Source organism: Chenopodium quinoa, unplaced genomic scaffold (assembly GCF_001683475.1).
Source record: "Chenopodium quinoa cultivar QQ74 unplaced genomic scaffold, ASM168347v1, whole genome shotgun sequence".
Lineage (NCBI taxonomy): Eukaryota > Viridiplantae > Streptophyta > Magnoliopsida > Caryophyllales > Amaranthaceae > Chenopodium > Chenopodium quinoa.
Window position 1 is genome coordinate 1245305 of NW_018745281.1, and position 12488 is coordinate 1257792.

The window sequence follows — 12488 nt, forward strand, 5'->3', positions numbered from 1 at the left end:
CTGAAGCGGGTTCAGAAGATCTCGATGACGCAAGACATTGGGCCCGTGCTGCTGCTCATATATCTACTAGGGTAGGATTTGCTATAGCTAGAAAAGAGGGGGCCCAAATTGTATCTCGTCTTCCCACTAATTTTTTTTTTATAAGTTGTATGACTTTGTCTATTTTTGAGATAATCAAATATATATTAAAAAAAAAATAAACTTAGAAGTAACAAGTTTAAATAATGTGACATTGACTCAAAGTAGGTACTTGTATTGTACTCCATATATACTTCGTAACTATTGTTTTCCTATCTTACATGTCTTTTTTTCATAATACAGTATAATATAAATTTTATGATAAAAATTATCTGATTCCAAACCATCCGAAAACATCAAAATTAATATTATATGTGATACATTATACGAGTAATAAGTAAAGAAAAAGGAATAATTACATTTTTTTGTTGAAGGAAAAAGGAATAATTACTTGAATAAGGTAACGTACACATGTAACACATCATACACCATATTATTATTTTAGGTTTACTCAAAATTCTCTTAACCCATTTCTAAACTTCTGGATTGATATGCATAATACATTCTCAAGATTCTATCTTTGCTTGGAGCCTTGGATTATTATTTTTATTTTTTTCAAACCTTTGCTTGGATTATTTATTAGTGATTTACTTCACTATTATCACTAATTAATATTATTTATTAGTGATTTAGTTCACTATTATCACTAATATTATCTTACTATTAGTGATTTAGTTCACTATTCTCACTAATTCTGCGTGAACACTCGTTTGTGAGTTTGTTGTACTCTCTTATTACTTCTTATAGCGAATTTTCAGGGGGTTTTCCTCTATATATGAAGTTTCTTTTTCAAGTTAAAATTGCGTGTTTATTATACATTTAACCCTTTCTTACAATAAGATGTCACCCAAAAAAATTATGACATCAATGCCCTCCTGAATTATTCCTGATAAATCAACCTCATGAGTCATGACTTAATCAAGTCGTGAAATCTGGTAAATATTAGACTAATATCAAAGAATTTTATTCAATATTATCCAAAAGAAAGATTGGATATACCAGATTATTGTCTACAGAATTACAAATTATTACTACATGATGATTGGTGTTTTTCAGTTTGTTTTTTGGGCAAACTGCCTTAGTTGGTCTTACAAGAAAATCTTTACAAAACTGCCACTGCCTCCTTTTGTGAGACACCATTCGGCTGGACTATGTTCGATGCTGATGCATTCGGCTGACTCCCTTTGCTTAAAGCAGCTAGTGTTTCTTCATCATCATGAGGATATGATCTCCCACTGCTACGTACAAGGTCTTTAATTGCAGTCTTCAGTTCCTGGTCCTTCAGCAATGTTTCTAAGGTAACATGGGAACCTACAAGTTGAAATTTTGGAATCAAGATTATTTGACACATAATCAACTGATGAAAATGCAGCTTAGTAGTCTTTCAAAAGCATGAAACAAAGTAGTCTGCCAAAGTACAAAATGAGCAAGACTTTCATTCTATTCATAAACTTAGCTTCATTTCTTTTGAAAGCTCTAAAAAAACAGAGAAAATCAACAAATAGGAGCTTAAACATACGGAATCTCCAGTAATGTTTCGGATTAGTGGGATCATTGATCGTCTCCTCGGTTGCAGGGCGTGTTGTGTAATCAGTTTTCAAGGCTAGTAGATCCTGAAAACAAAAGGTTGACAAGTTCTGAAGTCAATTGATAATCCATCGCCTGGCTATAATGACAGCATGAAAAGAGGTCTATTTGTACCTGGAGAGGGAAAATAGCCCACATTGAAGGGGCTTCAACATGCTGGCGTATGATAAAATAAGCGATATCTGGTGTGCATTTGCTGGGTGGTAGCTTATTTGATCCCACTACAGTCTTGAAAAATCGACGTCTTCTCTCTTCATCTTCTTCCCACCAAGCACGCATAGTAGAGCAGTCGTGACATGATGGAGCACATACCTGAAACAACATTCAAAGCATATTCCGGTTACAAGTTTACAACACAGTAACAAACCTTTCAAAAGTGTTACATCACGTTTCTTTAGGTTGGATCACATAAATGACAAAGTTAAATTGTTGCTTAAAAAAAAATTATTAAAGAGAGGATGGTAAAGGATTAAAGAAAAAAAAAAGTGTAGTTAGATTGTTATATAAAGGGTATTTTTTATATCGGTAATAAAATTTCTCCAATGACATTTATTTACATAAGACTAGTAATGGCGACAAATAAGTGATAAACCCTAAATGTTCTACAGAGTAAGCATGTGTATTGTATTTGGTAATTTTCCCAATTTTCAACTTTCTTTGGTTACAATATTGCAATATAAACTCCCAAATATCACAAAACTGTTTCTTCAATTACCTTAATCTTATAGTAAGTCAGTTCCATACCAGCTATAATGGTGTACAAACATAACTTTTCATTGAAGAGGAGGTTATAGATGACTTACTGTCATATACCCATATTGGGAAGGAATGCCAAACTCCAAATCAGGCTCATTTGGCATACGCTGAATCCGTAAGCCAATTAATCCGAGCTCTTGCATGACCTGCATGAATTATAATTAGTAACAAAGGTGGCTACTCTAGTACACGGAGATGAAAATAGCAAAGAAATTTAGGAGTCCACTTACAGGATGAACACAAGAAGGAATCATCCCCAAATCTTCTCCACAAGCCAGCATATCTGACGAATTCAAGAGGGCTGGCAGGGTTTTCAGAGCATTTTGGCGCCAAAGGTTTTCTTGCCGATGGAAATAATAATCATAATAAAATCTTCTCATAACATTTTTACTGTGTCAACAAGACTTGAGTCAGAATATTTACAAGCAATCCTCATCATGTCACATGTATTCATTTTGGGTAAAGAAGTTGATACTTTTTTTTGCTGAATAATGTAGCAGGCTGAATATACGATTGAAAGGTACCCACTATTTTAAACAAGGTAGAAAACTAGAAATTAAGAAAGGAACAAAGGACGGAAAAGATATCATTTTCTTTCAAGCACTCAACTATTGGTTCAGAAGTCCCTTCCTAATATAAGGTTATCTCTCCTAATTTTACTTCCCGAATAATCTTATTTAGCTCTCTAAGATAGTACACCATTTGTCCCTATATAATAGGCCACATTTAGCAATTAATTTTTTTAAGGAATGGAATACAAAAGGTATATCTCCTCTCAAAATCCTTGTAAACCATGCCACCCATCTGTAAAGAATTGCTCTGACTAATGATGTGTCCTATGTTACTCAAACTCTTCATTTTACCTCAAGTACCCATGTCGGATCCTCAACATTTAAACATGGGTAGGACACTTCAGCACTTCATTTTGGGCTAAATTCATTTAGAAATTTCACAAATTATTTGAGTAGGATTCTTGGACATGTACCCATTTCGAACAAGAGTACCAAAGTCCGAGCAATATAGAATGTGTCAGGTTGTGGGGGCAATACTTTTTCACTGAACCAATATGTTAGAACAAAGTGCTTGTATTGGAGCTTTTCAACTTTCAGATAAATTGGACACTGAACCATTAAAAATAATAATTATGAAGGTGAACCACACTGGTTCCCTGTGTCTTATTACAATTCCAACAAATTCCAGCTGCCACAGAAATACTGCAAGTTACAGGCAAAGTAAGGAACAATGTATCTGAAAGCAGGGATTTGCTACCTGTGATCATCTAGATCTTTAAAACTTGTGGTGTCCTCAAGATTGAAACGAGGATAGAATTTGCTAGCATCTTCTGGATCTCTGATCAGAACTATATTCTGTAAGATTAAATTCAAATATGAGAAATCACTCAGAAGCAAAGCACACAGCAAAAAATTTCATCATGCTTTACCCGCAGAAGATCAAACAGATTGTGCCTTAGCTCGGCTTCAGTTCCAAGCAACAACGATTTCCCTGTGCATTCCTTGAGCTTGGAAGCTATCTTCTTCTCAGTGTTGCAATCTTCCTTAAACTGGAAAATAATTCATGTCAGGCACAGAAAGCATTGAACCTTTTATACACAAACTTCAGAGTTGAGACAGTATGGCCACAGAAAGGGGAAATACTAGCATCACCACAGATAATAAAAACTGCTCATTAGATAATTTTTCCGCTTAATGCTTCTCTATCATAACATACTCCAGATCCTCCCCTAAAGTATCCACTTCACTACACCTCCAAAAATAATCTATGTAATATAGTAAGTCAACACCATTCTAATGTTGGGAGCTTGGAAGAGTGATAATTCTTTTAAATATAAAAAATTAATCTCCTACTTTGCAAATTCACACTTTGATCAGGTCATCAGTAGTCCTGAAATGCATTTGGTCATAGATAATGGATGGCTAAAGAGAGACAGAAGAAAGAATAACGGAAACGAAGCTCTTTATAACTGGACAAATGTCAGAGCTATGGTACTTGGAAGCAATAAGCCGATAGAAGGTTGGGTGCCTTGAATTAGATAAGGCAATAACAGGAAAGTGGACAATATCTGCAATAAGGATCATCAATATTTTGCTGAACAAATTGATAACCTTTTTTTTTCCAGGTTCTGCTTTATCAAACTACAAGCCACAAGGCCCACAACAGATATGAATTAACATCCATTCAGCTTGCCAGTAAGCATTTTGCTACCCAGCCAATTGAACAAAGCTCTTAGTCACCCAATGCCACCTCCATACGCATATATGGAAGACAGCAGAAGCTACATAATAACTTCAGGGGACAGCAAAACCTTTTAAAATGATAGGGGTGTCACTTTTTAATCAGCACAACAAGTCTTTTGATGCTTTGTCCTTTTTTCTTTTTTTTTTCCATTGTGTTTTACTCAATTGCAAATTTGCTACAGAGCATGCCCACGTAGTTTTAAAATGTTTGATCAATTACAACTGTCACCTGGACGGCCAGAGGGGTAGGGAAAGCTAGAACTGAAAAGATTCTATAGAATACCTCAAAATGGCCCTTTTGACATTCATTTAGGAAAAGAGCAGCAACAACTGTCCAAGAAGAACCAAATTTCTCCTGAAAGAAGAAATTGATAATAATATTAGAAACTATGTATATAATAATGCATGGATAAGAATTACATAAAGAAGGCAAGAGATAATTAACCAGAAACTCTAACCTCCAAAAACTCTTGTCGAATGTATGGACGACTCAACCGGTCAAAGTCCCATATCCCCTCTTTTTCAAGCTCTTCCTGAAAGCAGACATTATTCACTGATTGGACAGCCCCAAGAATGCTGCAACATGCTAATTTAGGCATCTTAATAGTATATTAGAAGATATCTATGCAGAAAATTCTCTGTTACCTGGCTCAAAGGAATAGATGGTCTGAACTTTCCAACTAGTCCAGTAATAGCATGCTCTGGCATTTCCCAAATTCTAAAGAAGCCCAATATATGATCAATTCTATAAGCTGTAAAGTACTTCGCCATCTAAGACAAAGGACAGAAAAAAAAAAAAAAGTTAACATCACTAAAAACCCACGCAGAGTGGGAGAGTGCGAGTCAGCACAGTAATACAATGAAGTCTTAAAACCTGAGTCAAACGAGCACGCCACCATCCATAGTTGTCTTTTGACATCTCTTCCCAATTATAAGTTGGAAAACCCCAATTCTGCCCATTTTTATCAAAATAATCAGGTGGTGCTCCAGTTGATGTGTTCATCCTAAACAAACTTGGGTAGACCCAGGTATCAACACTATTTCTGTCCACGCCAATTGGAAGATCTCCTTTCAGCACCACTCCTTTTTTCCTTGCATATTGAGCAGCTTCTGACAGCTGCAATAACATCGTCTCATGAGAAGGCCAGATCCAGATTCTAGTTAACAGCATAATTTGGGAACAAAAATTTATAACTCACTTGTAAGTGCAAATGAAATTGTATGTAATAGTGAAAACAAATAATGTTGTAGTGGGGACTGTCTTCTGAGACAAGTTTCTCAAGCTGCAGAATCAGAAAACCTCTGTTAATTTTTTGGTAACAATCAGATTGTAGCTTTAATGGACAAAATACATTAATTAAGCCTCTTAAACCTCCATCACCCTTCATACATGCCCTAAAAAGCACCTTCTAATTTAAAAGCATAATGGAAACAACCAATTAGTAAGCAAAAGTTTGGTTACCTTCTCTTTTGAAAATTCGGAAAAACGGCCCCACTGATTATGATCTGAGGTTTCAAAGAAATCCCGCAAAAAACAGAAGGCTGCATAAGGTTTCAGCCACTCCTTTTCATCAAAGATAAAGGGGTTAGACCGATAGATAGCAGGCTTCAAAATAAACAATGGATAATAAATTCTCAGGTTAATAAATATAAACCTCGTTCTCAGAAAAAAAATTCTGAAAGAAATTAGACTTGAGTATCAGATCCTTTTCCAGGGTGAAAATCTTCTTAGCAATGGAAAGCTTGGTAGCCATTGTAGCGTCATAATCAACTTCCTGCAGTCATTGAAGAGACTAACCATTATGCACTCATTTTCTTTGACAATATTACCACACAAATGTATCCAGTTGCAATATGTGATATATTCACGCCAATCTAACACCATATACTTAAAGATCAAAGGATATATTTGAGAGAAAAAGAGCATACATAATGTGTCAACAAGATACTACATTGCACAGCTTTAGGTTTTAGGGATAAAACCTGACCCAAATTAATTGGAATTCAAGACATTTATTTCTTAATTAAGCATAACTTTGCAAAAGTCAATTGGGACAAACAAAAAGGAGCGGAGGGAATAACTTCTGAAAACATATGCCACAGCATAAGCAGGGTTATTATCAAGAAAACCCACTGAATACGTGCCAAAGAGTTGTGAAACATGGTTTCCAGTCCAAGTATTAAGTTTGACCGATAAATCCAGCAAGTGAAGCTAACACTGAAATGTAGTTTCAGGGCTTTTGACGCATCCACTAAAATAAAGTCTAGAAAACATAATCTTATACTTCTGATCAGCGAACACTCTTACATTTTTCAGCTACTTCCCTATCAGTTTAATTAAGAGAGTACCTTTGAATCCAGTCTTTCTTTTTCCTTCTCAATCTCAAGCTGCAAGAATAAGAAAATTTGCTATTTGTTAACAGAACAGACTGACAAAATAATCGCTGGATTCAAGGTAAAAGCTGTTGTATACTATATAGTTTACAGATTTGAAGCACCTTAATTTCTTCAGGAATTTTCTCTGAAAGTGCTTGAACTCTCAGATACAAGGGATGCAATGCAAATACAGATAGAGAGCTGCAAAACATAGAGGGAAAAGAAACATTTTTACATTACTTAAAAAAACAGGTGCTTCCTTAAAATTAATGAATACAGGTAAAAGAGAAACAAAGAAAACAGTTCCAGGAAGCTTATTGGCCACATAACTAATACAATGAATAGCAGAAATATACAATGCCAAGACGAAAACATTATTTTGCAAAATCAAACCTATCACACGCAGGCACAAAAATGAAGACCTGAATCAGTAGTTGAACCATCAAGAATCAAGCCTTACCTGTAAGGATATGAATCCCACCACATTCCATGTACAGAGGTGTCATTGATCGGCAAAAGTTGAACTAAATGGAAGCCTGAGGCAACAGCCCAGTCAACAAGTAACTTCAGGTCAAGAAACTCCCCAACTCCGAGATCATCTTCTGATCGAACTGAGAACATAGGAATTGCCATGCCAGAACCCCGCCATGGCATTTCCTGACATTACAAGCCACCAATGCTGTATAAATTCTCTAGACTGATATGACATCTAAAAGATTCCAGTGAACCAATTATAAGCTTACCCTCATCATCCCATCTGAGAGGAAGATATATCTTGCTTTATTAATTAATGCTTCCACTGAAAGCTCTCTATTTGACCCTATCTCAATTGCAAACTTTCCAACCTTATCATATTTCCCATATCTGTATGTGAGTTTATAGCTAAGGAATTGAAAGAGAGTACAAAATTGGGTTAGGAGCAACCAATCTTTATAATAGAAAACACCATGTAGGAATGCGGTAGCCAGACCCTTATTGGCAAAACCCCAAGGATGTCTTTCTAAAAAACTTCAAAAGGATATTTTATAGGAAAATCCTCTTTTCCCATCACACAGTCTGCCTGCCAAATAGATTCACCTGCATAACTGAGCTTTAGAGCACCCTCAGTCTTCCACTGCCCCAGCTTTTGAGGACTGCCTATCACATAAACCTGCAAATATAAGCAAAAGACATTCAAGATTTAATACATCTTGAGACTCAAACGGCAAAAGCAAGTCTAGATTACAGTGTGCAAACAAATAGCAATAACCAATTGCAAAAGGGGGGAAATAAGACTTACAGATGTCCCTTCATCTATGTTAGGACAGCAAATTTTGAAATGTACGAGGACTGAATCTGTTCAAGACAATTGAATAACTAATTTATCAGAAACGGAGGCAAAAATAATGCAGACAATCGACAGAGCAAATTTCTGGAGCAAGAAAAATACCTTCAAGACCTAATTCATTCTGTAGGACACCAAGGGGCCTCTCAATGGTCAAGCTTAAGCTATTACGAAAGATGACATCCTTGAATGCACTACTGAATGGTAGAGTATCTGAACCAGTCTGGATGTCCAATACCAAGTATGATTAGTAATCACTTTGAGGGAAATTAAAAAAAAAAAAAAAAAAAATTATGCCAAATCACCTTCTAGATACAAATTAGTCAGCTGACAAGATTAAACAAATAGCAAGGCAGGTGAACTCAAAGTTGATGCTAAGAATAGTTACTAAATTTACGATAAATGCATGAAATTATCGGTAATTATATTTTTAAGTAATGATCCAAGAACCTTTACATTTTTAAAATATACCTGTGAATTTCCCTCAATTATTTTAGTGAAAGACTTCTTCATGTCCTAGAGTCCAAATTCTCTAGCATAATGTTTCTTTGGTTTTTTTTTTTTTTTTTTTTTTTCCTTTTCAATGTGGAAAACTTCACCCTTGAAATGGGGCCAAATAGCATTATCAGAAGATTTATTAACCATCATCCAATAATGATATTGACAGCAAAATAATTATAAGGACATAAGAAGGTTATTGCTTGGTATATCAGTCTTGAACTGCAGTTACATTCCTTTATTGTAATAAACTAAGCATTATATTAATCAATAAAGCACAAGTACTTAGGATAACATATTAACATCTTGCACTAGGAAAAAAAACGATAAGACATATACAATCACAGAAACAACAATACAGTACATGATTAAAAAACAGTGTAATATTTAAAAGCCAAGCTCATATAATAATATTCAGTGGTATTTGCATACAAGTAAACATTGAGAGGGTAGAACCAAGTATATAGAAATCATATATACCTGCCAAAGATCATGAAACTCAACAATTTCTCCATCCTGTATACTTTTTGGCAACAAAAGCTTCCTCCTCTTCCCCATTTCCCACCTCAGAACATTCTTATCATCATCCACTACATAGTAAGAGTATTCGCACTCAAACCCACTCGGAACTTCAATGCTCCCACCCCATATGAGCTCACTACCTTGACTCATAGGACTCAACAATAGACCCCTTCTCACATTCCATGAACCAAGTGACGGAACTGACCCACAAACAAGTAGGCTCTGACCCCATTGAGTAAAATATGGTATTCTGAAACTGACACTCACTGATTTGATTGCATTTTCACTGGATAATATTCCCAAATTCACCATTTCTCCTAAAACCAGAAATCTTCAGCTTTACCACCAACAATCTAGCATGAACCAAATGAAGATTGTCAATAGATAATTTTTTAATTTAATTCAGATTTCAAAGTGGCATTCAGAAAAGAAAAACTAGTGTATGGTATACAATGAGCTCTTAATCACCTCAAATCACACAAAAGATAACATGGCAAAAGTCTAAAAGAAGCTCAAACTGAATACATATAGCAATAACTTTACAATCTTTGGCAATAATTGGAAATTGGAACATATACATTGGATAAGTGAATAAAGAACTGATCATAACCCACCAAAATCACCAGTAAAATGAAAAGAAAAAAAATATATTAAAATTCCATTATGATTGACTAACTATATTTGTGAAAAAAATGAATTTTACCCATATTGTAATAGCCTAGACAAAACCCAATAAACCCCAGAAAAAGAGGATCAGATTCTCAAAATGATTGATGAATATTCACTAAAATTGAACAGAAAAGTGATGAACAAGATTAAAATCTAATAAAATAAGAATCAAATAATGCAGGAAAAATCTAATAAAAAATAATTATAAAAAAAAAAAAAAACAAAAGTGGTACTTACTTAATCACATTTCCTTAGAACTGAACCCAGTAAAGTTCTCAACTTTTAAGGGTGTGAAAAAATGCAGGATTCATAACAAATTATCATATAATTATAAATGGAATGCAAAATAGGGATAATCTGGGAATTCAACAAGATGTTACCTTTATTGTGGTACAATGACGGAAGATATTATTTCTTTTTTGAGCTAAAAATTCCAATTTTGTGACGGTATCATAAATTAATATAGTGTTCTTGCAAAATTAAAATAAAAATAAAAATAAAAAGAGTATGAAATTATTGAAATATCTCGTACGTTGGGGCTATCAATAATTAGCGAATGGGAGGAGAGATAATGACTCAAAAATTTCAGAATCTCGAGTTCAGAAAAAGAAATAAATTAAATGTTTTTAAAATAATTGAATAAATGGACGGTTGAAAGCAAAAACAAACGAAAAATAAAAAAGAAAGAAAGTGATTTTTTTGATGAAAAAAATGTGAAATGAAGGTGACAGGTGTATAGGGTAGTGGGAGTGTGAGAGTGAGTGAGATAATTGTTTGTTCCTCTGATTATGGAGTCTTCATCTTGAATTCGTCACTTTAGTCAACTGTTAAAGTGTCATTAGTTGATGTATTAATATGGCATTAATTTAATTAGGGGGAAGATCTACACTGAAAGCTAATAAACCATGACGTATTAATATGATATGGTAATAAATTAATTAAGAGGGAGATCTACATTGGAAGCTACTCCGTACTCGATATTAAATAGGATCGTTCTTGATATATGTTATAAGTTCGGGATGAAACTTTATATGAGGACCCATAAAAATAAGTTTCAAATACCGCAAAAGTAATTTGAGTCTAGCAGCATTCAAGTGGAGAGAACATAGTGTTCAAGTAAAGATTAAATAAAGATGCGAAAAAAAAAAATAAAAAAAAAAAACTTAACTAGAAAGAAAAAAAATAAATCTATTTTTAAATTATTAAATGTTCTAGCAATTAATAATAATAATAATAATTATACTGATAACACAAGTTGATCAAATCAAGGCAAAGAAAAAAGATACAATAGCATCATTTGTATATGTACTTCTAAGTATAATAGCAGGACGTTGAGTTTTGAGCCCTTTCTTCTTGGGGCCTTGGGTGGTTGCTCCTTATTCACAACAGTTTGACTTTTATTACACTTTGTATACTCCATAATTTCATTTGTCTTAGTAACATTCATAGAGTTATAGTCATGAATATTAAAGGTACATGGTGCAATGTTGTGCTTTGGTGCATAGACTAGATCCAAAGAATAGCATTCGACCCATTACTATGACTAATCCTAAACACAAGAATTTTAATCCTCTATCATACAAGGCCTCAACCGCCACATTTATTCAGCTTATGGACATGTTACACGTGAGATATTGACTTATTATCATTATTATATCGGATGTAGATGTATTACTAATTTACTATATTAAAGGTTACAAAACTTACAATGTTCATGACATTTTAAATTTAATATAGGAAATTTCCCTAATTTATAAAGACTAGGTAAACAATTTACTTCGTTCTATAAAAAATATATATCTTACTTAGACGTGCAATCACCCCTCACGTCTTAGCCCAACCCCCCGCCACATCCACCTCGTCCATGACCACCAAGGCACATCGATACCTCCGTTGCCACCCCCTCCACAAGCCTATCTGGCTATCTGTATGACTTATCCTTTTTAGAGGGGTGTTGGGCCCATATTAGGTCAAGCATTTCATGTGATGAAGAAGAAGCCAATTTACAAAATAAGGTCAAGGCCCGTGATATAACTGATTGACTTGTACTTCTAGTCCATGATCCATATTTCACTAAATTATGGTCAACCCACAAGATATTATGATCAATGTGTGATCTTAATCAAAATCCAAATTACACGTGAACACTATTTTTTTTTTAATTAATTTTTACAATAATCTATGTTTTCATTAGCTCATCTCAAATATTTGAGGCATACGACATCCACTTTTTTTCCTCTTGGATCTTTATAATTTCTCAATACATGTAACAAGTTGACTTTTAATGTATTATTAAAGTCCACTTGTTGCATGTATTAAAAAACTAGAAAGTGTGAAAAGTAATCCTAATATCTGAACGCAATGCTTCATAAATTTGTAACACAAATACGTGAATTATATTGAAATTATCAATATTTTCGTGT

General features: G+C 34.2%; 1 protein-coding gene across 1 annotated transcript; it reads right to left on the reverse strand.

Annotated features, from left to right (window-relative positions):
- Nucleotides 1-991: 991 nt before the first annotated feature.
- On the reverse strand, nucleotides 992-10671 carry LOC110711798 (4-alpha-glucanotransferase DPE2-like). Its single transcript, XM_021890224.1, has 23 exons — nucleotides 10446-10671; nucleotides 9355-9749; nucleotides 8482-8599; nucleotides 8332-8387; nucleotides 8075-8202; nucleotides 7796-7922; nucleotides 7513-7709; nucleotides 7175-7253; nucleotides 7026-7064; nucleotides 6332-6451; nucleotides 6139-6240; nucleotides 5876-5959; nucleotides 5551-5793; nucleotides 5322-5447; nucleotides 5135-5209; nucleotides 4960-5031; nucleotides 3863-3982; nucleotides 3691-3788; nucleotides 2652-2811; nucleotides 2469-2567; nucleotides 1780-1977; nucleotides 1598-1691; nucleotides 992-1389 (listed from the first exon to the last, which is right to left on the reverse strand). Exons 2-23 carry the CDS (start codon nucleotides 9706-9708, stop codon nucleotides 1181-1183), a joined length of 2898 nt encoding a protein of 965 aa, XP_021745916.1. The 5' UTR covers nucleotides 9709-9749; nucleotides 10446-10671; the 3' UTR covers nucleotides 992-1180.
- Between the last annotated feature and the right edge of the window lie 1817 nt (nucleotides 10672-12488).